At 46.2% G+C, this 27,701-nt stretch overlaps 1 protein-coding gene across 1 annotated transcript in view; it reads right to left on the bottom strand.

The window, feature by feature from the left end:
- Positions 1-27,701, bottom strand: part of PAX5 (paired box 5) — a 165,816-nt gene that overhangs the window by 94,231 nt on the left and 43,884 nt on the right. Inside the window, exon 4 of the mRNA XM_030884263.3 lies at positions 26,477-26,652. Coding sequence (XP_030740123.2) covers positions 26,477-26,652 — 176 coding nt within the window. The remainder of the gene's footprint in view (positions 1-26,476; positions 26,653-27,701) is intronic.

Genomic DNA, 27,701 nt, shown 5'->3' with positions numbered 1-27,701 from the left:
GCTCAGGTAGTGAGTGGATGAGAAGAGCCCTGAAAACAGGTTAAGGTGAGATAGACGGAGGCACAGCCCAGTGGAATTAAGGCAGGATGAGGCACAGAAGCACACTCTGTGAATTACAGAGTGAAAATGTCCAATAAACTCTAAGTCGTATTGCAAGGCAGCTGTGGGGTAAGAGAAGGGCACAGATGGGGGATGGCTAGCACAGCGGCAAAGCCTGCAGGTTCAGGAGGCAGACACAGCTGAGTGAGAATCCCAGCTCAATGCATCTCGACTGACTGCCCCTCCCCTCCGCACCCCAGCTTTCTCATCTGTCGAGCGAGCCTAATAACTACAGGCGGTACTGTACAGTACTCGGTATCTGCGAGTTCTGCATCCGCGGATACAGAGGGCCGACTGCAAGGGGCTTGAGCATCCCGGAATTTGGGTATCTGCAGGCAACCTGGAACCAGTCTCCCGAGGATACCGAGCGATGACTGTACTCAGCTCACAGAGTTGTTCTGAGGGTTAAATGAGATAATGTGTGCAAAGTAACCAGCGCTTGATCAAGCTTTGCCGTCATCATTATTGGTACGACTGCTGTTATCTATCCTTCAGGAAGCAACAGCAGAGAGTTCAAGTACAACTCTGCCTCTTACTGGCTGTGGGCCTCAGCTACCTCTGGTCTGTCCAAGAAGAGCATGTTAAGACCGTCCCTACCTCCCTCCCAGAGCTGCTATGACAGTCAAATGAGGTGGTGCCATGAAGCTCCTCGTTAGTATAACATGCTGTCTGCACGGGAAGGATGAACATTAACATTCCTCATGAGTGCGTGCAAAGAACGTGGGGGAGAGTTCCCTACACCTGCCCCCTGTCATCTCCAGCCACCCCTGGCAGCACCCTCAAAAGTTTGTTCTTTCCAGAGAAGTCCTGACAGGATACACACGAAGGCAACCACAGTGTTGCCTCTGGGAGGGAGAAGAGGGACTGAGATTGGAGCTGTTAGTTTAAGCCTTATCTGTAATGTGTTAATTTTACTGGAAGAGAAGTAGTACTTGCGTCATTGGGATTTTTAAAGCTGATGGACTTTCATACCTCTATGCCCTGGCACACCCTATCCCCTCTACTGGAATACCAAAAGCAACGAACATGCTGATGGAACGGCAAAAAGGTGCCAACCCAATGATTTAACAACAATACCCAAGTTTCTCATGCAAAGGAACTGAGAGAAACAGCATGACATCATTTCTCCATCAAGTCTGGCTTTCCAGCTCAGGAGGCCTGGTCTGTGGGCTGTGCTGGCCCACAGAATGATGTAAATCACAGGCACCCACAATCTCTTGGGAGGTAGATGGCTCTGGCACCTGCAGTGCCACCTTCAGCTTACACATTGACCTCACCCTTGCCAAAATGAGAAAACTGCTCAGAGCCAAATAAGGTCTGGAGTTTAGTTATTAGTATTGTACTAATGTTAGTTTCTTAGTTTTGACAAATGGATTGTGGTTATATGACATTAACAATAGGGGAAACTGGGGGTGAGAAGTATGTGAGAACTTTCTGTACTACCTTTGCAACTTTTCTGTAAATTTAAAATTGCTCCAAAATAAAAAGTATACGTAAAAAAAGAAAAAAAAAAAGCAGCCAGACTTCACTCATAATAAGAGAAAAGCCCAGTAAAACCACAGTGTATCCTTTTTGATCTGTCAGATTAGCAATGATTCAAGGGGTTGACCCTACACTGGGTGGGCAGATGGGGAAAACAGGTCTTCTCACTTCAGGGAGGAACCTCATTGGAGAGCAAGGGCTCTATCTTTCAAAATTCACAATGCACACACACTGATCCAGCCATTCCACTTCTGGGAGTTTATCCCGCAGGTATAGTCTCATAGAGACAAGGATGCTCACTGCAGCCTTGTTTTTTGTTTTTTTTTTAATTTACTTATTTTTATTTGGCTGCATCATGAGGCTTATGGGATCTTAGTTCCCCAACCAGGGATTGAATCTGTTCCCCCTGCAGTGGAAGTGCAAAGTCCTAACCACTGGACCACCAGGGAATTCCCACTGCAGACTTTTTTGAAAAAGAAAAAGGTTGGAAGCAACCAACAAGAGCCTTGTTAAATAAGTTATGATACCCCCCATATAATGGAATACTATGTAGCTGTTAAAAAGAATGAAGCAGCACTCTATCCATGTGGAACAATTGCCAATAAATATTTGTTATGGAAAAGAACAAAAATAGAACAATGGGAGGGGAGTTTTATGTATGTGTGTGTGTATGTGTATATATATATATACACATACACATAAATATACACATATATATGTGTGCACATATATATATATACACACACATAAATACACACATATACCTTACCCTCACCAAAGTATTGTATGTAAATCTCTAAAGAATACAGAAGAAACTGCCAAGAGTGGTTGCCTCCCAGGAGGGGAACTGGGTAGCAGGTAGAGGAGTCAGGAGGAGACTTACTTTTCACTGTATACATTTGATATTGTCTGAAATTTTTACCATTTGCATGTACTACCTGTTAACATTTTTTTGAATAAAAAAATAAAGAGTGTTGGTCAGGTAAGTGGCAATGAGCACGGGCTGCCTGGACTTGACCAGGGCCATGGCTGTGCCCATGGGCCCCTCAGGACCCCATCTGTCTTAAAGGGTGCCCCGCACACCTCTGCATCACCCAGCCTGTCTAGCACGAGTCTCCGGGCAGCGAACTCAGCAGCTGGTGGCCAGATGCATGAATTCCTGTGCCCACCTGTGTGTCTAGACCCCTGCCCCACTCCTCAGCTCAGGGAAGGACTGAGGCCCTCCTGCATCAGACCCGCAGCTGCAGACAGTGTCTGAGCTGGAGGAGATGTGGGGTATCCCCATTCATCATTTTCAGATGGAGATTTGAAGCCTGGTGTGGGAAAAAAAAACTTGCTCACTGCAGAGAAGTAAGTTGGCCCAAATCAGAGCTCAGGTTTCAGGAAAAGCAACACTTGCCATTGGGAGCAGGAAAGAAACAGGAGCCATTTCTCTGGCTCTCAATTGCTTCATTGGCAAGATGGAAATAAGAATGTCTGTCTGCCCTTTGTATCCCAAAAGTGTGAACAGGGATCAAATAAGGTCACTGGTAGGAAAGCAGTCAGGAAACTTCTGAGCACCTTACATGGACAGAATCCCCCGCTGATGTGCTGGGTGGGCCCTGAAGAAGATCTAGGATGGGGACATTTACAAACCCCTGCTAGGTTACAAGTGTTGTGCTTAGATGCTGACACAGCTTTTTTAAAAAATTTATTTATTTTATTTATTTATTTTTATAAGTAAAAAATATATTTGTATTTTTTAAAAATATATAAAATTTGGCTGCGTTAGGTCTTCATTACTGTGCGTGGGCTTTCTCTAGTTGCGGCGAGTGGGAGCTACTCTTCATTGTGGTGCCAGGGCTTCTCACTGCAGTGGCTTCTCTTATTGCGGAGCACGGGCTCTAGGTGCGCGGGCTTTAGTAGTTGTGGCACGTGGGCTCAGTGGTTGTGGCTCGCGGGCTCCAGAGCGCAGGCTCAGTAGTTGTGGCGCACGGGCTTAGTTGTTCCACGGCATGTGGGATCTTCTCGGACCAGGGCTCGGACTTGTGTCCCCTGCATTGGCAGGTGGATTCTTAATCACTGCACCACCAGGCAAGCCCAGCACAGCTTTTATGTTGAGCTTTGCTCCAACTCAATCAGAGACGTACTGTCATTTTTACTCTTCCTTTGTGCAGATGCAGAAACTGAGGCACAGGGAAATGAAGTGAATTTCCCATGGTCACACAATTAATAGAACTGTAACCTAGATCATGCAGCCACAAATGCTGATGCTGGAGGCTGAGCTTTTCTCAGAGATGCTGCTAGTGGTAGTGCAAACAGGCTTTGTTCCCAAGGTGCATGGGCACCGTAGCACCAGTTACCGTGAAAGGCTATGGCCAACGGGCAGGGTCTCATGGCCGGTCAGCTACCTTCAGCACAACCGATTCTACCCCAGGAAGGCTGCAAAATGTGGACCACCCACTGACCCTCCTCTCCCAGCCGTCTCCTCTGCGCCCAGCCCTCAGTTCCCCCTACCCAGAGCCTCCTCTGTCTTAGCTTACTCTCCCCCGGTGCTCACCCCATCTCAGCCAAATCCACGTATTCTTTTCCAGCTCAGACCCACCATCCCCACCTCAACCGCTTCACACCCCTGTCTCCCCATTTCCTGTGACATGAACAGGATCATCTTGCCTGGTGGCTCTCTGGTCTGTCTGCAGGACGACTGAATGAATATATCTCCCAGGGACATTACCTGACGTGGGTGCAGTCCGAGGGGGGAGCTGCGGCAGAGAGGGGGGCTCTGAGGTGCCCAGATCCTCCCCAGTCTGCTGGCTGGCTCCTAGCATCCCACAGGCATTAGCTCCAATTCATTTCCCATCGTTTCCTCTCTCTCATTTTAAATGGCTACGCCCAGCCTCCAGAACATGAGCCTGGAGTTTTACCACCCAAACTTTCTTTTGAAAAGCAGAACTTCGTGGTGAGATAAAGCTGATCTTAACTCGCTTAGTTCAACTCGACTGAAGACAATGCTGAGGATTTGTGGGTTGGTTTGACATTCACACAAGCACACAAGAGCCACATCTTTGCAAGCTATTTAATACCCAAAAAGAAGGCCTAGGGATCTCTGTGTCAGGATTCAGAGTAAAATAATACGGCAAGAGAATTTTCATATTAAAATCAGAAAAGATACATGAAAGACTTTGAGAAGAATAGACGAGAGTCCAAACAAGTGTGCCTATTAGCAATTGTTGTATTAACTTTATTTATTCGTTCACTCATTCTTTCATACCTCATCACTTTCCAGAAAAGATTTACGGCAGCTCACAATGGGACAAAAAAAAAAAAAAATACGAGGAGGCGGGGAAAGGCAGAAAGGAAAGCAAGAGGAGAGCATAGAATGGAACCAACGATAGTCAACTGGAGCCACCAGTGAGCACGTAAGACCTGCCCAGGTGGGCCCTGCACTGCACAGGGACCCTCACATAAACCATCACACAGTCCTCGGAGGCAAGCCCTCATTACTCGCATTTTGTAGATGAAGGAAATGAGGCTTAGCAAGGCCAAGGAAGCTGCCTGAGACCACGCAGCTGACAGACGACAGAGTTGGGAATGAACCCAGGCAGTGTGGCTCCAGAGCCCACACGCTCAAACACCACACCATCCACACCATCAACACCAAGACTGGGGCTAGAGGCTTATGAGCTTGCTACAAGGAGGGACCACAGCCAGCCCTCCTTGCTGCCACCTGGAGAAGAGGAACCTGGTGTGTTACTTCACAGAGTCCGTGAGATGCAAACTGTCCATTGCTCACAGGTTCTCACTGCTTTCAGGCTAGGAAGGGGTTCTCCCCAGGCCCTCCCTAAAGAGCAGGCTGAGAAATTGTGAATTCCTCCAGACCCAGGGATGATGAACGCAGGTTGTTTCTTAGGGTGTCCCTCACGCAGGTTCAGGCATCACCCTCGACTCACTAAAAGTAACTCTAAGGGGATCACACAGGTAGTTCAGTTACTCAATTGAATGGCCCGATCTGGGAATCATTTTAGAATAAATGGAAGACTCATCGATTATATGTTCTCCAAGTAATCATTCCTATATATTTTTTCTCTGAACCAAACTGATAATAATGAGAAGCTTTTGATTCTAACAAGTGGCAGGAGGGAAGCTCCTCTGTGCGCACAGTTCAAAGTTGACCCAGCTGGCAGCTGACACCCTCTTATGAACACTGAAGGGTCTGGTAGGAACCTGGGGCTGAAGTCTCAGAGGTACGCAGAGAAGCTACCTGCCGCAGGGACAGGAATCTCCTTAGAAAATTGTTTTGGATCCACTCCAACACAGAGATATCTCGATGATGGAGACCCCACAGTTCTCCTCCACTTAGCACTGTCACAAGGGTTATGTCCCAGAAGATATCTGGGGCAGGTGTAGCCACTCCCATCTCTGTCATTAAAAAATAAAGGAAATAAAACTCCCTTTGGACAACTAGCTTTGATCAATGCCACTTCTATTACCTTCTAGGATGAAATCGATTCCAAGATAACCAAAACAAGTAGCTTGTTAAAAGGGATTGCTATTTATAAATCTGTTCAAACATGGGAAACAGGTCCTAAAAACAGTAACTTTTATTTTAGAATACTTGGCCTACAGCCGTTCTTTCAGGCAGGTTGGATCAGCTGGTCCAATTGTTTGGGCAACTCTTGAAGACAGAAGAGCCTGTTTTCAAATCCCAGTACCACCACCCAACGGCCGCGTGACCTTGCGAAAGTTACTTAGTCATTTTGTTCCTCAGTTTCCTCATCTGTAAAATTAAGATAATAGAAGTTCCCGTCTCACAGGGCTGCTGAAGGGATTAAATGTGTTAACTGGATAACAGAAGGGGAAACCAGGTGTTGGTGATAGGTCACAGCCTCACCAGGCTCTTTGGGGTGAGAGTCCATTTTACGATATTAGGAAGTCACTGGTGAGCTATGAGGCATCCCCAGGAGACACTTGAGACAACTTATTACCAATAGGCAAGTCCCCAACAGAATCTGAAAGCCCCACAGCCCACTTTCTGTTTCTCAGCTCCTAACCTCCCAAACCACAAAGAATAAATGATGTCAGCCATGCCCAGAGCCAAAACAGGAGGGAAATGGTTACCTAAATGTCCCTTCCAAAGAGGATCAGAAGCCCAGAAAAAGATAGTAGCAAGAGAATCTATAGTGCTGTCCACAGGGCAGAGACGGCACAGGATTTCTCCAGATTTATTCCATGTGCTATAATTTAACAGCCAGATGCTGTTCATAAATGAATTCGTTGAGAACAATCTGTATAAATTAATACACCTATTCCTAAAAGAGTGTCCCACAGGGGAGCAATAATCCCCTTCCCAGCAGCTCCAGACACAGCCCTATCCACCCCCCCCACCAATCCTCATACCACAACATCCGAAAGTGATGAGCGCTTAAGTTGAAAAGACAAAAATCACACTGTGTAACCAAACCTACTGCATGTGTCTTGCCAATCAAATGTAATGTAAAAATTTTAAACCTTGCTGTATATCAAGTAGCATCCCTTCAGTTTCCTTATATTTTAAATGAAAATAAACACCAAGCTAGAAGGGTTTGTTATGAGAATTAAATGAGATAATATGAAGTATTGAACCATATGCACTGTCCAGATATTATAGTATTATTTACATGCCATATTATATTGTACTCTGTGTGTGTGTGCACGCATGTGTGTGTGCGTGTGTGTTTTAAAACAGGCTTTTCAAAGTCATCAAATGTAGCCCTCATTTTCTAGCCACCTGAAACTACTGCCCCTTCCCCAGACTATACATGCACAGGACTCTGTGCTTTCACTCTTCCTCTTCTCCTTCCAGCACCCTCTTACTCAAACTCCTCCCCACCCGCTTCCTGTGCAGCCCCCTGACTATAGCTCTGTAGGGATAGGAGCCTTGTCTGTATCATTCAGGCATTCTCTGAGCATGTAAGTAATAAGGATAAATAACACCTATTGAGTGTTCCTATGTGCCAAGAGCCATCCAAGACGTTGCACACATGAGCCTCCCGTTCTATCCTCACACCAACTCTGGCACACTAACATCCCCATCTTCCTCTTGTGGATGGGGAAACTGAGGCTCAGTGAGGTTGGGCAACGTGATCAAGATCACACAGCCAGTAGGTACAGGCACCAGGTCCCAGCACCAGGCGAACTCCAGAGCCCTCACTCTGAACCACCTTGCCTGTGGCCAGCCTGGGTGACCAGTGCAGTGCTGCCTGAGTTCCCAGACAAGCTGAGCATGACAGGGAGGGGCAGGCGTCCCCGAGATCCCGATCACAGGTGCTGGCGGTCCCAGCTCCTCCTGCCAGAAGGGACATTCACAAGCTCAGAAGTACCAGAGTCTGGGTTGGAATACCCTGTTCTCCCTTCAAGACAGATCTAGGGGACTGGAGAATTCCTCTGTTGTACCAAAAGGAAAATATTAATTTGCTTGTTTGTAGGGGAAGATTCTTATAACACAACCCAGAATTAATAATTTATTACGGAGGTTTCTTAGCTCCTCAGGCAGAAGTTCTAAAAGTGATACAAATTGTTTTGATTACTTTAATAGTATTTTCCCCTCAAAGCTTAAACTCATTTGCTGTGTAATCTGTAGCCAGGCAAACAGTGAAAACAGGGAACGCCTGGGAAGGAGAAAGTTCCCAGCAACTCCTGCAAATGTTCTACCACTGCGTCTGGTCCGTCTCTCATCCCTCCCACCCGGCATCCCCGTCTCTCTGCCTCCTCTCAAACTCCCCTCCTGTCCATCCAGCCCTGGTCCCTTTCCCACCATGACCCTGTCTCTCTGCCCTGTGGAACCTCAGCTGTGACAAATGCTCCTTGATGATAATGATAATAACAACAACAACAATAGAAGTAACATTGACCCGGTGTCTATTATGAGCTGGACCCTCTGCTAAGCCCTTTTGACATTCACCTCATTTAATGTGTACAACCAAAATGACACAAGAACTGTTATTATCCCATGATATGAGAAAACTGAGGTAAAAGCAGTGGTAAAGCCAAATAGGTTTAAAATAGTAACTTTGCACACAAAGGAAGAAAAGCTAATGTTTGTCTAAGTGATAGTGCCCAGCGTGCTCAAGTCCAGGAATAAAGAAATAATCACACAGACTCTAGAGGTAAACCTCCATCACTTATTACCAGAATCTCCCCAGGCTCAAAAAAAAAAAAAAACAAAACGTAACTTAACAGGTTGTGAAGTCACGAGCAGCTGCTTCAGAAGCCTGTGCTCTTAACCACAACACTGTACCTCCCCCAGCGGTCCCGCAGATGTGGGTCCCTGACTTCCGCCCCAGTGGAAAGCACGCCTCCCTCCTCTTGCAGCGACTTCCTAGGAGAGGCAGAGGGGTCTGCACACTCACTGTTCCCCAGTGTCAATCCCAGGCCACTGCTCCCCGACACCATCCTGCCACACCATCTCCTCCTCAGAACCCCACCAGTGGGCCCAAGCCAGTCCCTCCACACTGTTAGTGGACTGCCTGCATCCCTCCTGACAGATGACCCCTTCCTGGGGCCCTCCCACCGTCATCTTCACCTGCCCTTGACCTCACTGAGCACACCTCTTTGACTCCATTGGTCTTGATCTCCAACCCCCTGCCCAGCCCCATGGATGGCCACAGGTAAGACCTTATCCTGTCATCTGGAGGTCCACCTCCAAGTCCTCACCCGCTAAGCTCCTTCCAAGTACAGCCTCTCATCATCTTCCTTTCACACCCTCCTCCTGATGAGCTGGCTCTTGCCAGGAACCCGCAGAAATTACAACAGGTGGATAAAAAGGTGGTGCCCTTTTGGTGGACTGAAATGGTAATAACATCACCAATTCCCTTACCTCGACCCTGGAATGGCCATATCCTCTTAAAAAAGCACTGACACTGAGTTGTTCTATGTGATGGTCTTCAATAAATTCATTCTGTTGTGCTTAACAGCCAAGACATCAGGAAAAGGTCAATAAATCCATCTTTTCTCCAAAATAGAAGAGAGGAAAGACAACCCCATCTGTCACAGAATGCCAAAGCTCTGAACTGGAGAGGAAACTACTGGTCATCTCTTCCAAGCCCCTCTCCAATGCTTGAAGACTTTCTTCAGCCTTCCTTCCAAGAGGCCACACTGCCCAGGCCAGGCACTCCCAGTGACAGGAAACCCACAACCAATCCACATGTGTGCAGTTCTGCCTGTTTGAAAAGTTTCCTTCGACTGGGTTGAAAGCTGCCCGTCTCTAATTTCCTCTAGGTCCTAGGTCTGCCCCCTGGAGCCACAAATAAGTCTTCTCCTCCATGGGAACCCCTCTGAGATAAGATTACACTCTTGTATATCCAGTGAGTTTTCCCTTCTCCAGGCAAGTTCCACTTCCTCCACAAGTACCTCACAAGACAGGTTTAAGGGATGGGGAAGCAGGGTGGTGTAAGTGGGGGCAGGATAAATAGTGGTTCAAAGCACAGGCCCTGGACTCTGACTGCCTGGCTTCAGGATCTGGCTCCAAATGTTTCTACCTATGGGTCTTGGGACAAGTTGTCCTCTCTCCACTCAGTTTTCTTACCTGTAAAATGGGAATAATTCCACACCACCCACTTCATAAAGCATAGAGTAAGGAGCTACATAAAGATTTCAGCACAGTTTCCTGGCACATACTAAGTGCTTAGTAAATGTTAGAGGTGTAGTCACTTCCCCAACCTGGTCACCTCCTCTGGTCATCTTCCAATTAGTCAACATCGTTCTTAAGGGGAGGCACTCACCTGGAATCCCACATCACAGGTGTGGCCTGACCAACACAGAAGAGTTCACATTCACTGGCAGCTATGTCTAAGTTCACAGACAGCTAAAACCCCTAGATTTTTCTCACCAGTGCTTCTGTTAATCTTCATGTCCACTTGCCATGGTTTTCTGAAATTTTACTTTTATAACTAGGAGGTTATTATTTATGAAACCACTGAACCATTCCTACGCTGAGGTCTACTCACTCTTACTATAGCTAGAACTATTCACCCATAGCCATACATACAAGTCTAGAAACTCTTCTATCATTAGTTAACGCTGGCTCCCTGAGACACAGATTAGGCAAGAAGTAGGAAGAGGGTCTTTCACCTCTACTTAGCATGATTCTGTATTGTTCGAATTTTTTTGCAACTCATATGTGTTACTTCTGCTTTACCAAATTGGAATTTAATCTTCTGCTCTTTTTCTAACTTCTTGAGTTGAATGCTAACTCATTACTCTTTTATCCTCTTTTTTAAATTAATGCATTTAAAGCTATGCATTTCCCTCTAAGTACCACTTTAGCTTTATTGCACAAGTTTTTATAGGTAGTGCTGTTTTTTGGTTTTGGTTGTTCAGTTCTAATATTTTGTAATTTCAATTAGGATTTCTTTATTGACCTACGGATTTTTTCAGAAAATTAATTTTGTTTTTTAACTTTCAAACATAGAGAAGATTGGAAGCCGTAATTTGCTTTAGACTATTAATTTGTAATTTTAATGCACTGCGATCAAGAACATGGTCTATCATGTGGATTTGGTGTATTGCTGAGATTCGCTTTCACAACCAACACACAGTCCATCTCTGTAAGTGTTCTTCCATGTGTTTGAAAAGCACCTGTACTCTCGAATTGTTGGCTTTCGTTTGTCTATTTGATCAAGCTTGTTAATTTTGTTGTGCAAAACTTACAAATGTCCTTGCCAATTTTTTGTCAGCTTGATATATCCATTAATAAGAGGGGTATGTTAAAGTCTCCAAAAAATATTATGGGATTTTTTTCCCTTTGTTCGTTGACAATTTTTGCTTTAAATATTTTGAGATTCTGTTGCTTAGTATATACAGGTTCAAGATTGCTATATCATTTTCTTCTTATCATTGAGTAATTATCCTTTTTGTCTTTGAGGATACATTGGGCCTTAATTTCATCTGAGAGTGATATTACTCTATCATATTTTATTTAGTTTTCCTATCTCCTTACTCGCAACCTTTCAGTACCATTTTGTTTTAGGTCAATTCCTATAAACAGCATATTTCTGAGTTTTGGTTATTTTTTATAACCTCTGTATTATCTAACAAATTCAGTCTTATATTTATTGGGACTACTCAAATATTTTTATTTCTACCATCTACTATCTAATTTTGTATTTTTAACTGACCATGCTTTTTCTTTGCTTCTTTCTTCCTCTCCCCTGTCTTCTCTTGGGCTTACTGAGTACTCTATATATCTCTTTGCCTCTTATGGTTCCGAAGTTATACATTCCACTACTATGCCTTTAATGATGACCCTTAATTTGCTCACCTGCATCCCTGACATACCCAAATTCACAGTTGATCAATATATCTATCCTCCACCTGAGTAATACAAGGATCTTAGAATTTTTAACTCAGAGCAGCCTACCCCCAATCTTATATATTATTATTGTCTTTTTTTAGTTTGTTTTTAAATCCCCCAAACTAGTCATTATGTTTATAATCAACAGTTATTTAAATTATCCTTTGTTTATCAGTTATTTGGTTACCATTGCTTCTTAAATTCCATTCTTTCCTTCTGTATTTCATATCCTTCTCATAGGCAACATACAGTTGGATCTTGTGGTTTGTTTTTTTTAATGCACTCTTTTAATGGGTACACTTAGACCATTAACATTGAAAGCAATTATTAATATAGTTGGATTAATATCTAGTATGTTTGTAAATGTTTTCTATTTATTGAACTTGTTCTTTATTTCTTTTTTCCCTGTTTTTTTTCTTTCTCTGGATTTAATTAAATATGCCATATGATTCCATTTTATCTACTTAGCACTACTGAACCATACACTTAAATATGGTTAAGAGGGTAATTTTTACATTATGTGTTTTTTATCACAATTTTAAAAAGATTTTTAAGTCAAAAAAAATAGTTTTAGTGGTTGCCCTAGAGTTTTCAGTGTACATTTATAATTAATCTAAATTCACCTTCAAATAACATTGTACTTCTTAAATTGTAGGACAGTTACCTTCTAACAGAGTATTCCCAATTCCCCCTTCCTGTCCCTTGTGACATTACTGTCATTCATTTCACTTATCCATATGTAATAACCATATGGATACATTGTTACATTTTTACTTTAAACAGTTTCCTTTTAGATCAATTAAAAATAAGAAAAATCAAAGAATTTTTATCTTCATTTATTCCTTCTCTGACTCCCCTCCTTTTTATTTTTTGTAGATCTGAATTTCTGACCTATATCATTTTCCTTCTCCCTAAAAAAAATTTTTTTTAACATTTCTTGCAAGATAGGTCTGCTAGTCATGAATTCACTCCATTTCTGTTTGACAGAAAGTCTTCATTTTTCCTTCATTTTGGGGGTACAGTTTTCCAAGATATCGAGTTCTAGGTTGGTGGGGTTTTCCTTTCAGTGCTTTAAATATTTCACTCCACTCTCTTCCTGTTTACATGGTTTCTGACATGAAATCCACTGTGACTCTTATCCTTGTTCTTCTTTACGTAAGGTGTTTTTCCCCCTCCAGCTTCTTTCAAGGTTTTTCTCTGTCTTAGGTTTTCTGATGTTTGAAAACAATATGTGTAGGTTTAAATATTTTGATATTTACACCTACTGCTTGGCATTTTCTGAATTTCCCACATCTGTGGTTTGATTATCTGACTGAATTTTGGAAAGTTCTTGGCCATTACTACTTGAAATATTTCTTCTTCATTCTCTTTTCTCCCTCTGATATTCCAATTATGCACATGTTACTCCTCTCAAAATTATCCCATAATTCTTGGATTGTGTTCTGTTCTGGTTTTTGGTTTGTGCCTTTGCTTTTTCTTTTTCTTTTTTTATTTTTATTGGGGTATAGTTGTTTTACAATGTTGTGTTAGTTTCTACTGTACAGTGAAGTGAATCAGCCATATGTATACATATATCTCCTCTTTTTTGGATTTCCTTCCCATTTAGGTCACCACAGAGCACTACATAGATTCCCTGTGCTATACAGCAGGTTCTAATTAGTCATCTATTTTATACATATTAGTGTATATGTGTCAATCCCAATCTCCTGACTCATCCCATCCCTGCCTTTGCTTTTTCACTCTTTTTTTTTTTTCTTTTGTATTTCATTTTGGGAAGTTTCTTTTGAAATGTCTTCAAGTTTACTGACTCCTTACTTGACTGTGTCCAATCTATGGATGAACCCATCAAAGGGCTTCTTTATTTTTGTCACTGTATTTTTTTAAATTTCTAGCATCTTTTTAATTCTTTCTTAGCGTTTCCATCTCTCTGTTTACAGTGTCAATCTGTTCTTCCATGCTGTCTACTTTTTCCAGTAGAGCCCTAAACATATCAATCATAGTTATTTTAAATTCCCTGTCTAATAATTCTCAAATCTCTGTCATAGCTGAGTCCGGTTCTGATGCTTACTTTGTCTCTTCAGACTGTGTTTTTTTCTTGCCTAACTTTTTTTGAAAGCTGGACACCATGTACAGACAGGGTACAGAAACTGAGGTAAATAGGCCTTTAGTATGAGGTTTTATGTTAATCTGGCAGATCTTAGCTGTAACTCTCTGTATTCTCCTGTCTTTCCAGATTTTGCTGTAGCTGTTTGCCCTGCAACCTTAATTCTCTGATGGGTCGAGAATAGTTGTTGTTCAGTTTGCTCAGCTTTATTTCTTGTTGCAAATATGGGAATGATGACTCCCAAGTTCTTTATACATCAGAGCCAAAACTGGAAGTCTCTCATATCCTTCTTACTGAAGTACATTGTTTAGCAGCTCAGCAAGAGTGTGTAAGTGGTAAACTCTCCTTTGTCTTAAAATGTTTTTATTTTCCTTTGTTATTAAATGATCATTTATCTGAGGATATATCAATTGTTATTATCTCTTAACATTTGAAGACATTTTCTATTGTCTTCTGACTTCTATTGATGCTTTAAAAAGTATCCTGTCAATCTAAAAGTTATACTTTCTCTCTGGTTGCTTTTAATTTTCTCTTTGTCTTTGATGTTCTTCAATTTTACTATAGCTTTGCCTAGATGTGCATTTATTGTTATTCAACTTGTGTGGGATTTAGTATGCTTCCTCAATCTAATGACGTGTCTTGCAACAGTTCTATAAGTTCCTTAACTGTTATTTTTTCGAATGTTGCCTCATCTCTGTTTTTTCTATTTACTTTTCCAGAGCAACTATTAGATGTATATTGGACCTTCTCATGAAATAGTGTTTTATCTCTTACCCTCTCTTTCATATTTCCCAACTCTTTAGATTTCTATACTGCATTCCTGACAAATTCCTCAGTTCTGTCTCCCAAATCACTAATTTTCTATTCAGCTGTGTCTTACCCTGTTATTTAACCCATCAATTGAATTTTTAACTTTGATGACAAAATTTTTTATTTTTAGATAATTTATTTGGTTCTTTTCCTAATCTGCTTATTCTTTTTTCATGTTGTTTTGTTCTTTTTTAATGTTTCTAGTCCTTTTTTCATCTCTTTAGTCATTTTATTGTCTCTTTCAGATTGCCTGGTATTTTAGGTTCTTGGAGTACTAATTTTCCTGGTTATGTCTCCTGACTTGCCCTTCTGTGGTTTGCAATTTTTTAATTGTGAGCTCATCTTCAGTAATTAACATTAACTCTGTAGGCACATCATACGTAATGGACTGTGAAAGTATCCAGATGAGAACTTTTCATGTGCTTCTGCTCGGCATCTCAAGAATTTCACTGACATGAGCCCAGTTTTTATATTAATTTCTCTTCTTGGGTTTCTTGCGAGTAATATAAAGTGAGATGCAACACCTGTATGTGCCATAGTTGGATTTCAACTTGTCATAGGAAACTTTGGTTCTCCCCTGAGTCTCATACAGAATCAAGTTTCCTTGCTGCTTCCCTCAGCCTACTGTTCATTTCATGGAAAGTATGGTCCTTCCAGGTTTCAAGTTTTTAGCAAGAGTTTCAGTTTCAACTCCCATATTACATAGGTCTAAGAGTGTATCTTCTGTCTTAACACCAGCATCAAAACTCCAGCCCCTGTTCACTAGGAACAATATCCTGGGCCGCTGGGACATTAGCTCATGCATATAGAATTCTGGCTCTGAGTTCCTTCTAAATTTCCAGCACCAGAGGATTTCGCTCTCTTTATTTAAACCTCAAAGACATATATATATATATGTATTTAGGTATTTAGATATATATTTTTTTCATTGTTATACTTGATCCAGTATTTCTATTGTTTAAGATGGGATAGGTCAGACCTTGTTATCGGAACGAAAAATTCTATGGAGGTTTTTTTGGTTTTTGTAATTTACAAAATAATGTTTGCTCTTTTTTTTTTTTTTTTTGCTGTACACGGGCCTCTCACTGTTGTGGCCTCTCCCTTTGCGGAGCACAGGCTCCAGATGCACAGGCTCAGCGGCCATGGCTCACGGGCCCAGTCGCTCCGCGGCATGTGGGATCTTCCTGGACTGGGGCACAAACCCGTGTCCCCTAGCATCGGCAGGCGGACTCTCAACCACTGCACCACCAGGGAAGCCCAATGTTTGCATTTTTTTAAAGAGCTTTGTGAATAGCCAAATTCCTTAAGCCAAACTTGTGGTGCACTCTCAAGACAAATAAGCTGTAGGACTGGAATTACCTATTCTGCTAGCGTTTTTGTCTTTCTTTATTACAAGTATTGGTTAGCATTGTTTAGGGGGAAATATCTCTACCCAAAAATCAGTTTTCACATAGTATCTTTGGCTACATCTATTGCTGTTACTTAATGCCACACAGCACAGTACAGGTGGTCAATGTCACTGACATGGCACATCTGTAAAAGTTTCTTGGATGAATGAATGAATAAATGAATGAAAGAACAACCCAGCAAGGTGCCGGCAGCTCTTTGACAATTCACTTGTAATCTTTAAACCCCACATATACAGAATTTGCCTGTCATCTAAAAGAGTGGAACAGACAGGAAAAAAAAAATGTGAACAAGTCAAAATAAAAATAAGAGATGAGGGAACATACATATATGTATAACTGATTCACTTTGTTACAAAGCAGAAACTAACACACCATTGTAAAGCAATTATACCCCATAAAGATGTTAAAAAAAAAACTTTAATGAAAACCATAAAAAAAAAAATAAGAGATGAATTCCCAATTTGTTTTAGCTCTCACAGAATGTTAGAGCTAGAATGCGTCTCAAGGATGACACAGGCTAATCCCCCACCCCAAATGCAGAAACCATGACCCAGAGAGAAGTGACTAGCCCAAGAGCCATTATGAAAGCCCAGCGGTCCATCCCATGCTTTTACACTATGGCAACTTCCTCAGTGTTCCCTCAAACATTCCCCAGTCTTGCAAAACAGGCATGATTTTTCTTGGGCAGAAAATTGGGCCTCTTCAGGCAAGATCCTCAGAGCAAAGCTGAGATCCCACATAGTCCATGTAATTTTCACCCTTGGGTCACTTTGAGATGATGACAGTAGAAGGATAAGGGACAGTATGGCTGGTATAGAGGCACCCAGTACCTCTAGAGATCTAGGAAGCAAGAATTCCAGCATAAGACTTGTCATTATCTCATTTCAAAGGCAAGATGATATCCAAGTTAAATCTCGCTTAAGCATCTCAGTGTTCAGGATTCTAGCCCCTCTCATCCTGGGAAGAACTGGGTAGAGAATTCTTGCCCTTCTCCTGCCACTACCACTCTCTCCACCCTCCTCTAGCTCCTCTCATGGGCGCTGCCATGGACTGGAGAGAAGGTCAGCCCCAGACAGGGCAGGCAACGATTTCCAGGGATGCAGTGACATTGTCTGCACCTTGGCAATAGCCTACCAACACTCCAAGTCTCCTCACAGCAGCCAGAATAATCTTCTAATCCATATTGGATTAGATCCTGCTAGTCCCTGGATTAAAATCTTGCAGAGGCTTCTCCTTACTTTCATGATAAAACCCAAGCCCCTGGCCCTGGTCCGCAAGTCCCCTCACAGCCGTCCCCCACCACCTCCCTGACTGTACCACATACCACATACCATGCTTACCCACGGGACATCTTTTGGTTACTTTCCAGCCTCAGGTCTTCATTCAGGCTGTTCCTTCTGCCTGGGACACTGTTCCCACCACCCTTCCCTATCTTGAGCTCAAAGGCGCCATCCTCAGATAGACATTCCTGACCTCCCATCTAAATGAGGTCCCACTCTTTACTCTCAGCACACCCTGCTCTGTCTCTTCACAGCACCCATCATGTTCTGTAATTACTGGTAATGATAAACTGTACCAATGCAGGGACATGGGTTCAAGCCCTGGTCCAGGAAGATCCCCCATGCCGCGGAGCAACTAAGCCCGTGCACCACAACTACTGAGCCTGCGCTCTAGAGCCCGCGAGCCACAACTACTGAGCCCACGTACCACAACTACTGAAGCCCGTGTGCCTAGAGCCCGTGCTCCGCAACAAGAGAAGCCACTGCAATGAGAAGCCCACGCACTGCAAGGAAGAGTAGCCCCCGCTCACCGCAACTGGAGAAAGCCTGCACGCAGCAACGAGGACCCAATGCAGCCAATAAATAAGTTTATTAAAAAAAAGAATCTGTCTCCATTGCTATTGGGTAAATTCTAGGAACCACATCTTTGTTGCTGCTGTGTCCTCAGCACTTAGCGCAGTACTTGGCACAGAGCAGGTACTCCATAAATATTTGCTGAATGAAATCAGTCACTCAGATGTCTACACCTGCAGGGGTCAGGGAGCTGACTCCAGAGAACTGTCTACACCCACAAAAGGCAGGAAGCAGGGAATGTGGCAGTCTTACTAGGTACATCATTTGGGGCATGTTACTTTAATCTGTCTCTGCCTCAGTTTCCTCATCTGCCACATGAAGATTATACTGCATACACTCTACCTCTTAGGGTCGCTGGGAGCAAGAAGGCTATGTGAAAGTTTATCGGGGGGGGGGTTGTTTTTTTTTTCGCCGTACGCGGGCCTCTCACTATTGTGGCCTCTCCCTTTGCGGAGCACAGGCTACGGACGCACAGGCTCAGCAGCCATGGCTCACGGGCCCAGCCGCTCCGCGGCATGTGGGATCTTCCCGGACCGGGGCACGAACCCGTGTCCCCTGCATCAGCAGGCGGACTCTCAACCACTGCGCCACCAGGGAAGCCCTCGGGGTTTTTAAATTAGTAATTCCTCTACCTTCAATTATGCCTCACACTCTGCCAGCCCCCCTGCAGGCAGTGGCACCTGCTGGCAGGACACTGTTTAATCCTCCGCTCCACTCCCTACTCCCGGGACGTCTGGCCGTGAACTCCTGGGCAGAGGATGCTGGTACTGTGTGTGGGCCCTGAGGCTGGCACCAGCCACTGGTATCCAGACTTCTGGCCCTGGTGTCTTCACCAGAAACCCCAGCCCTGCTCTGTGCACTGGAGGAGCTGGACTCATCATTGGCCTCCCAAGACCTTGCAGCCTCCAGCCCTTCACTGCTCAGAGCCATGGCCCCTGTGACCCAGGCCTCTCTGCCTACCCTAGTGAGGATCCCTGAGGGGAAGCCGCCCTTCAGTGTCCCTGCCATGCTGCAGCATAAAAGATCTTCTCCTTTTGTTGCCTCTCCTACTGCTTCCCCTCTTCCCAGTGGACCTTCTCACTCTTCTTACCTTAGAATCATTCTTTCAGGTTGGAAGGACCTTGACTTTTAGCTAATCAAGCCCTCCGTGGATTCTTTTTTTTTTTAATTGGGGTATAGTTGATTTACAATGTTGCTTTAGTTTCATGTGTACAGCACAGTGATTCAGTTATACATATACTTATATCCACTCTTTTTTTAGATTCTTTCCCATATAGGTCATTACATAGTATTGAGTAGAGTTCCCTGTGCTATACAGTAGGTCCTTATTAGTTATCTATTTTATATATAGTAGTGTGTATATATCCATCCCAATCTTCCATCTCTGTGGATTCTTAAACTTTTAATACAGCATATATGAAAAAGGATAGATTCTCCTTATATTCCTCCAGTGACGGGAAGCTCACTACTTCCCAAGGAAGCCCACTCCACTGTGAGAAAGCTTGGGCTATTAGAAAGTTCTCTTAGCTTGTTTCCTTCCCTGCTCACACCCCCAAGCCTTCCCTTCTTCATACCAAACAGCCCTAATTTCTCCAGTCATCCCTCCAACATTTTTTTTTTTTTTTTGTGGTACACGGGCCTCTCACTGTTGTGGCCTCTCCTGTTGTGGAGCACAGGCTCCGGACGCACAGGCTCAGCGGCCATGGCTCACGGGCCCAGCCATTCCGCGGCACGTGGGATCCTCCCGGACTGTGGCACGAACCCGTGTCCCCTACATCGGCAGGCGGACTCTCAACCACTGCGCCACCAGGGAAGCCCCTAGGTAAGATTTTTAATCACCTCTTCTGAGCAAACTCTATTTTGTCTGCAGTGGAGGAGCCTGGCCCTGAGCACAGCCCTACGAGGGGAAGGGCAGGGAGAGAGGAGCACAGCTAGCACAGAGTAGAAGGGGACAGTCACTGTCCCGACTTTGGTTCATACCTCCAGAGACCACCTTGGTTTGCGGGCAGACCCAGCACTTCCTAATTCATGCACAGCTCCCAGGGTGAGCCGACTGGATCCTCAGGGTGTATCTGTAGGACACTGCCCACCCAGAAGAATCAGTGGACAGCCTGATTGTGCTACAACTGGGGGTAACCCAGTGGCTACCAGCCTGGACTCTGGACCTGGCTTCCGACTTGGCTCCACACTCACTGTGCCCTGTGGCTGAGTCATTGCACTGATCTCACCAAGCCTCAGCTGTCCTGTCTGCACAGTGGGGATAATAGGAGCTCTGTGACTTTGGAATGAGATGGGGCTAGAAGTGTTCTCCTCAGAACAGAGCCAGGCCCATGGTAAGAAATGAATACACAGTCGCTACAACAATTACTACAGTAATGATTAGAACACAGTGCGTTTATGAACTCAGACAAGAGGTAAGTCAGTGCAGGCTAAGTGGGTCAATGAGGGCCTCCCAGGGCAGGCAGGACTCCTGCTGGGGCTGGACTGCATAGATTTAGAAACAGACTGAAAGAATGTTCCATTTGGAGAAACTGTGAGCAGGAGTTTGGAGTGAGAACAACAACATCAAGAAAGTAATAATAACCGCAGTCCCTGCCACCCTGCATGCTCAGAGCCATCCCTGGGGTTCCCGTGCCCACGCATACACACAGGCACGCACGCACACACATGCACACGCCAGCCCATCGTCTGTGGCCCCCTCGGACAGGAGGAGCCCAGCCCATGTGGAGTAGTGAGGGGTTAGGCCCGGCTTCAGAAAGAGCATCTTGTAGGCAAGCAGAGGGCTGTGGGAGTGGTGAAGGGTCATGCGGGAGATGAAGAGCTGGGATTGAGGTTTTGAGCAGTGGGAAACCACGAGGGGCTAGTATGTGAGGATGAGCTTCAGGAAGAGAAAGCCAACAGTGCAGCAGGGACAGGACAAGAGGCAGGAGCCCCACTGAAGGTTGCTTCCAGGAGAGCAGACTAGTCCAGGCTACAGACTCGGGGCCCTTCAGGGCAACTGCCCCCAAAGCAAAGCCAAACCTCCTCACCTCCACATTCCAGCCCTCTGGGGTTTAGGGTCCTCCTGCTTCTCCAGCCCCTCTGTCTCTGACTTTCTTTCACCCAGCCCATATTCCAACCACCTAGACCAGCCTGCAGTTCCCTGCTGTACTTGCACTCCTCCACGCCTTCATCCGTGCCGCTCCTTCTGCCTAGAATGCCCTCTCCAACCAACTCTACCTTCTCCACAGAGCTGGATTCTGCCCATCCCTCAAGGCACAGCACGAATGACACCTCCTCCAGGAAGCCTTCCCCCATTCTTAGCCTGGCACACCTGTCTCCTCGCTCCCTTCTCTCCCTAGCCTCTCTCCTGGAGCTCCCTGAAGAAGGAAAGCATGTCTACCACCTCATCTTTTTCCCCACAGTCCCCAGCCCTTTTTCTGACTCAGAGAGGGTTCAAGCCGTCTCTGATGACCAAGCTCAATCATGCTCAGAAACACAAACCAGCCCCTTCCCAGGAGGAGGACACCCACAAGAGTAGGCAATGCTCAGCCCCAGGCCCACCAGCCTGGAGAAATGCCACCGTTCAGAGGGCAAAGCAGCTTATGAGAGCAGGAGGCATTTCTGGTGACTTCTCTGTTAGACAAGGGACAGGACTTCTCCCAGTTTAACCTTCCATGACCTTTGAACTTCCTGGGAGGTCAGCAGCACGTCCCCCTTCCCCAGCTGTCTTTCTGTCTCTGGCCTGATGGGAGGGAGGGCCCTGGGCCTGTTCCATTTTGCGTCCGTATTGATCTGTTGGCAGCAATGGGCTGGATAATTAGCCAGGAATTAGGGTTTCTATTACAGCCAGGAGGCTGCTCCAGCTGATTTATCACCTGAATAATTTACTGTGATTGAAAGGAAATTAAAATGAACTCCATTTGACAACTGTGAGCTTTTATGGGCTTTAGTGAAGGCTCAAAAGCCAGATTAATAGCCTAGTGTTGGTTAATAGTCTGCCGAGAGTAAATACGGCAGGCTGTGCTTGGCGGCGGCCTTCCTGGTGGCCAGAGGAGGGACCAGCTCCTGCCAGGAGCTCAGCACCCACCACAGCGTCAATGCGACTTTTACTGAAACAGATGCCACTGTTCGAAACACACGCACACATACCACCCACCGTTGTTTCCTTTTTTTTTTTTTTTCTTCTCCTCCAAGGTGATTTTTACTCACTCCACATGTAGGGAAAACAGAATTGCTTTTTCAATAACCATTTTGAAAAGGAAGTGTTTCATTGCCCCAGGAGTGTGTATATATTAACCCCTTCCACCCAGGGACAAGGGTTTACTAAGTTCCCACATGAAAGGGAGAAGGCTGGGACTTCCCTGGTGGCGCAGTGGTTAAGAATCCGCCTGCCAATGCAGGGGACACGGGTTCAAGCCCTGGTCCGGGAAGATCTCACATGCCGCAAAGCAACTAAGCCCGTGCGCCACAACTACTGAGCCTGCACTCTAGAACCTGCGAGCCACAACTACTGAGCCTGCGTGTCACAACTACTGAAGCCCATGAGCCTAGAGCCCGTGCTCCGCAACAAGAGAAGCCACCGCAGTAAGAAGCCCGCACACAGCAACGAAGAGTAGCCCCCACTCGCCACAACTAGAAAAAGCCTGAGCACAGCAATGAAGACCCAACGTAGCCAATAAATAAATAAATTTATTTTAAAAAGGGAGAAGCCTGGGCCCACCCACCCAGGGCAGATCTCGGCAGGAAAAGCAGCCAGGTGAGGGTGGGCTCTGAGCTCGTGGAAGTGACAGGTGGGACTCCAGCCTGGCCCTGAAGAGGAATGTTCTTCCCTTGGGCAGTTAGGGGTGGGTGATTAAGGAGGACTTGACCACCCAAGCCTATGGCAAGAATCTGAGGGTTCTACAATGACCAGCGGACTCTAGCTGCAAAAGGCCAGTTCTGAAAGCTGGCCAGTCAGAAAACTGGCCCCTAGAATTGTTTGGGGACATGGAGGCCCATGTAACCATCTTGCACAAGATGGACAAAAGATCTTGAGGTCAGATTCCAGCTCTGCATCCTCGACGAGTCCCCTTTGGGCCTGAAAATGGGGTGAACAGTCTGGGAAAAAATGTCCCAATCTGTAAAATGGAGCTCACAAATCTTGCTTAACCTGTGTAGCAGGCATTTACATGGAGAGTCCGATGAGAGGATGGATGTGAAAGACCTTAGAAAACTGTACAGGATCACTGCCGCTATTGTTAGGCTATTGCTGTGCTGCTGTTGTCACCACCACAATTACTACTGTCCCAGATATGGCAACGGAGGTCCAGAGAAAAAGTGACTTGCCCCGCCGGGCAGAAGCCGGTCTCAAGTCAAACTCCCCCACCTCCAAGGCCGGCACACGATCTTTCTTCCCCACAAACTGCCACTAGACCTTGGAGACCAGATGTTCACAAATGGAAGAGAGGTCAGTATCAGCAGACAGAGCTCTGGGCCCCTTCCTGGCACCGCCGCCATGCACTCTGGGCTCACAAAGCAAGGCCGCCAGCGGGCACGAGGGGCTCAAGGAACCCGTACCCTTGACGCATCCCTTACCAGCCTGTGGCCCCTTGCTCGGCCGACATTCGTCCAAAGTGACTGGGAGTGGGGAGCAAGGGTATGTCATTCATAGTCCAGTGCCTGCGTGTGTACCCGGCAGCCCCGTGGCCTCACCTCCCATCTCTCCTCATTACACCCCATTACGGGGAGGTGAAGCTGATTAACCAGAAAGCACTGAGTCAGTCATTATCCTATCGGCAGGCCCTGCCTCAGAACCCACACGGTCAGACAGGCCCTCGGCGTGTCCGCGTCATTCTGAAGGACACTGCATGGCCACACTGCTAGAAACAGAGTTTGTGATTCAGGTCTCCTCCCCTGAGGCTCATCTCTACATGGGCCTAATGACCTGTCCCCTAGTGTCGCCTCCTGCATGACTTCTCCCTGTGCTCCCAGCAGAGGCAACATCTCCATTCATCAGGGTCCATAGAACCTTCTCCCTCACCTTGCAGCTTCTGAATCCATGTCACACTGCACCTGTGTGGCTGGAGGCTGAGCTGATGCCTGATTCATACTGCCCTCCCTGCCCTGGGTGCCGGCACCGTGCCAGGCTCACAGCCAGCATGTAAGAAATACGCGGGATAAATGAGCATCTGAGCATCTGAGCAAGTGAGTGAATGGATACCTGGATGGACTCCTGTCACATACGAAGCCCTATAGTCTGCCCAGGCTTCCAGGGCCTTCCACGCTGGATGAACTATGATTAGACTCTGAGTTTCCATGAGAATCACATGAAACACACGGAAACCCAATCCCTAACACCTGATGTCTGAATTAAGTAAATAAGGGCTTAATAGAAATGCCAGAGGTTTTGTGCAGAGGTATGGCCCTCGCTTGCTGGGTGACCTGAAACAAACCCTATCCTTTCTCTGGACCTCTAGAAAATGAGGGGGTTGATAGCTTGCTTCTTTAGTCCCTGCTGGCTCTAAAATTCTGTAATATTGTCAAAGGTTTGCAGGTAACTTTTCTCCCAGATTCTGGAGGGAAATGTAGGCCTCATCCAAGGAAGGTTCCGGGTTGAGTTTCTTTTCTTTCTCCTCCTGGGTCAGATGGAATGTGGCTTCGGCCATCTCTCCGAAGGGCTCTGAGTGGGAGAGGCTGCCTGTGATGGAAACAGACTCCCTGAAGCCCAGGAACTAGAGCGTGTGAGATCAGCTCTTACCAGCACATATGACTATGTCATTCCCAGAGGAGGTGTCACTCAACTTGCAGGAGAAAGACTGAAATCCTGAGCACAGTCTACGAGACCAGGCCCAGCTCCCCAAAATCTCCTCCCACCCTCCCCAGCCCATTCCCTGAAGCCCAGCCGCACTTTCTTTCCATTCCTCACTCCTGCCACATTCCCCCTGACCTCAGGATCTTTGCACTCGCTATTCCCTCTGCCAGGCACGTTCTCCCCACCGCATCCCTTCGGGGCTCAGCATAAGCCATTGTGGCCTCCAGGCTGGCTCAGCATCTGCTTTATACCTTTAGAGCACCTCAGACATCCCCTCCTCAGTGCCTAGTACATCTGTAATCCGTGACCCTTTGAGTAATCCTTCTTTATTGTGATTCTTCTACACGTCTGTAGGCTCCCTGAGGGCAGGTCCAAGCCTGTCTTGTTCACTCATGTACCTAGTGACTGGCTCCGTGCCTTGCACATAATAAACACTCATCAGTGTTTGTTAAGTGAATACATGACTTGCTGGGTGGCCTTAGACAAGTCTCTTTACCTCTCTGGGCCTCAGTTTCCCCATCTGAAAACAAAGTAGCTAGATGGTCTGTGAGAGCCCTCATAGGAACTGCACAGAGACAGCCAGACTATCATAGGATGGTGGTCCCTGAGGCCTTGCTCACTCCTCCCCGTCCAAGGTCCCCTCCAGTACCTATTCTCTCCACAGGAGCCTGTGCTGCAGCCTATACTGTTTTGAGTGGCTCTTTGGGAAAACTTCAGAAGCATCATCTAATTAGCCTGTAGAGGAAGCTCAGCAGGCCAGTCCTCCCCACCAGGACCAGCCAGCAAGTGCTGGGGAAAGTTACTACTCACAGGCCTCTGTGACCCACCCACCAGGTGGGAGCTCTCGGCAGGCAGGAGCCAAGTCTGAGCCGCCCGTGCCTGCGAGGTATACAGCCCAAAGCCTGTCACAGACGGGGCATCAGGAAACAGTCTCCTGAATCGAATCTGGTACTGGGGGGACCTTATCCAGGCCCCAAGAGCCTCTCACTGGGCAGAGCCTTTCTGATGTCATCTCTGCAGCCACAGGCAGTGACTGCTTCTCGGCCCAGGTTAGAGCAGGGAGCAGCTCAGCAAGGGATCATCCTGCTTCCTTCCCTCTCTTGCAAATGACCCAGCTGCGAGTTTGTCCAATGAGACACTTCCTTATTTCCAGACTCTTGGATTCAGTTCTAAAAGCATGACAGGACAACGTGACGAGAAGGCTGACAGTAGGGGACACACCAGTGTCATCATAACCTGGTTTATGGCCAGACGGTGCTTACATATTTCCACCTGCACCCTGACTGACAGGATAATGACCCAAGACCACCTCAAATGGCCCAGAAGATCATTACACCACCCTGTGCAAAGAGCCCTGGGAAAAGACACCACCCCACAGCAGTTGGCAGAGCAGCCAGACACGGCACAACCCCCCGCCGGCCAGAGAGAGGAGGCACCAGGGCAAGCAATTGAAGAAGCCCCAGACACACGCTCCAGACCTCGTGGGATGCTGCCACTGGCCAGGTGTGGCGGAGAACGAGAAACCCGGCTCTGAGTAGAAGCTGGCACTCTCACCCACCCCCCACTGAATGCCTTTGGGTGGGTCACCCAGGCCTGCGTGAGGGTGGCAGGTGTGGAGGCAGCGAGTTGGGGGCATACCTGCTCGGGCTTGATGGGCTCTGCAGTGGTGAAGATGTCCGAGTAGTGCTGCCTCTCAAACACGCGGTCCAGCACCTCCAGCTGCTGCTGCGTGAACAGGTCTCCCCGCATCTGCTTCCGGAGGAAATCTCTGCCTGTCAGCGAGTGACCGTTCGGCACAGGAGACTCCTGAATACCTTTGATGAGCATGAGAGAGCAGGGGTGAGTGCAGGTCACGCAAGCTGCTGGGGAAGACATGTCAGACCCTGGATTGGGAAGAGGGCCTGAGAGACCCACGAGCCCAGCCCCGCCCCTGATGAGAGAGGAAACAAACAGGGGCTCAGACGCGGGGGTCTTTGGCCAAGGTTGCCCTGCTGGTTAGGCCAGAGCCAGCTTCCCACGGTCACAGGCCGGGCCCTGCATGAAGCATGTGTCATTGTATCTAATTCTCACAATGAACCCTATGTAGATGGCATTATTTCCCCCATTTTTCAGATAAGAAAGTTGAGGCCTAGAGAGATTAACTGATTTGCCTGAGGACTGGAGCCTGGGTTGACTCAGAGGCTTAACCACCAGGTGCTACTGCCTCTCCTGCTCTGAAGATCCCCTTGGAGGTATAGTTTGGTCCCAGAGCTGACGCCCTTCCCCAGGACAACTGCCACCACATCATGTGACCAGCCAACAAAACACTGTGTTAGGAAGGCTGCAAGGAAACAGATGCTCTCACACAATTCTGATGGGAGTCTACCGGTCACACACCCGTGATGGACCATTTGATAAAATCTATCAAGATCACAAATGCAAGTTCCCTTTGACAGAGCAATTGTACCTCTGGGAAATTGTTTTACAGTTAGACTTACACATATGGGAAGTAATATATATGCAAGGTTCTAGTAGCAAAAGACTGGAAACAACCCAAGAGTTTATTTGTAGGAGCTGGTTAAATAAGTTATGGTATGCTCACACAGTAGAATACTGTATGGCAACAAAAAGGAAAGAGGATTCCATCTGTGAATTGATATGGAAAGATCTTCAAGATTCATCGTTAAATGAAAAATAAATAAACAAGATGCAGCACAGCATGTATAATATACAACGTTTTGGGCTTCCCTGGTGGTGCAGTGGTTAAGAATCCGCCTGCCAATGCAGGGGACATGGGTTCGAGCCCTGGTCCCGGAAGATCCCACATGCCGCGGAGCAACTAAGCTCATGTGCCACAACTACTGAGCCTGTGCTCTAGAGTCTG

Source organism: Globicephala melas, chromosome 6, assembly GCF_963455315.2.
Source record: "Globicephala melas chromosome 6, mGloMel1.2, whole genome shotgun sequence".
Lineage (NCBI taxonomy): Eukaryota > Metazoa > Chordata > Mammalia > Artiodactyla > Delphinidae > Globicephala > Globicephala melas.
This window is presented reverse-complemented; position numbering and strand designations above follow the sequence as displayed.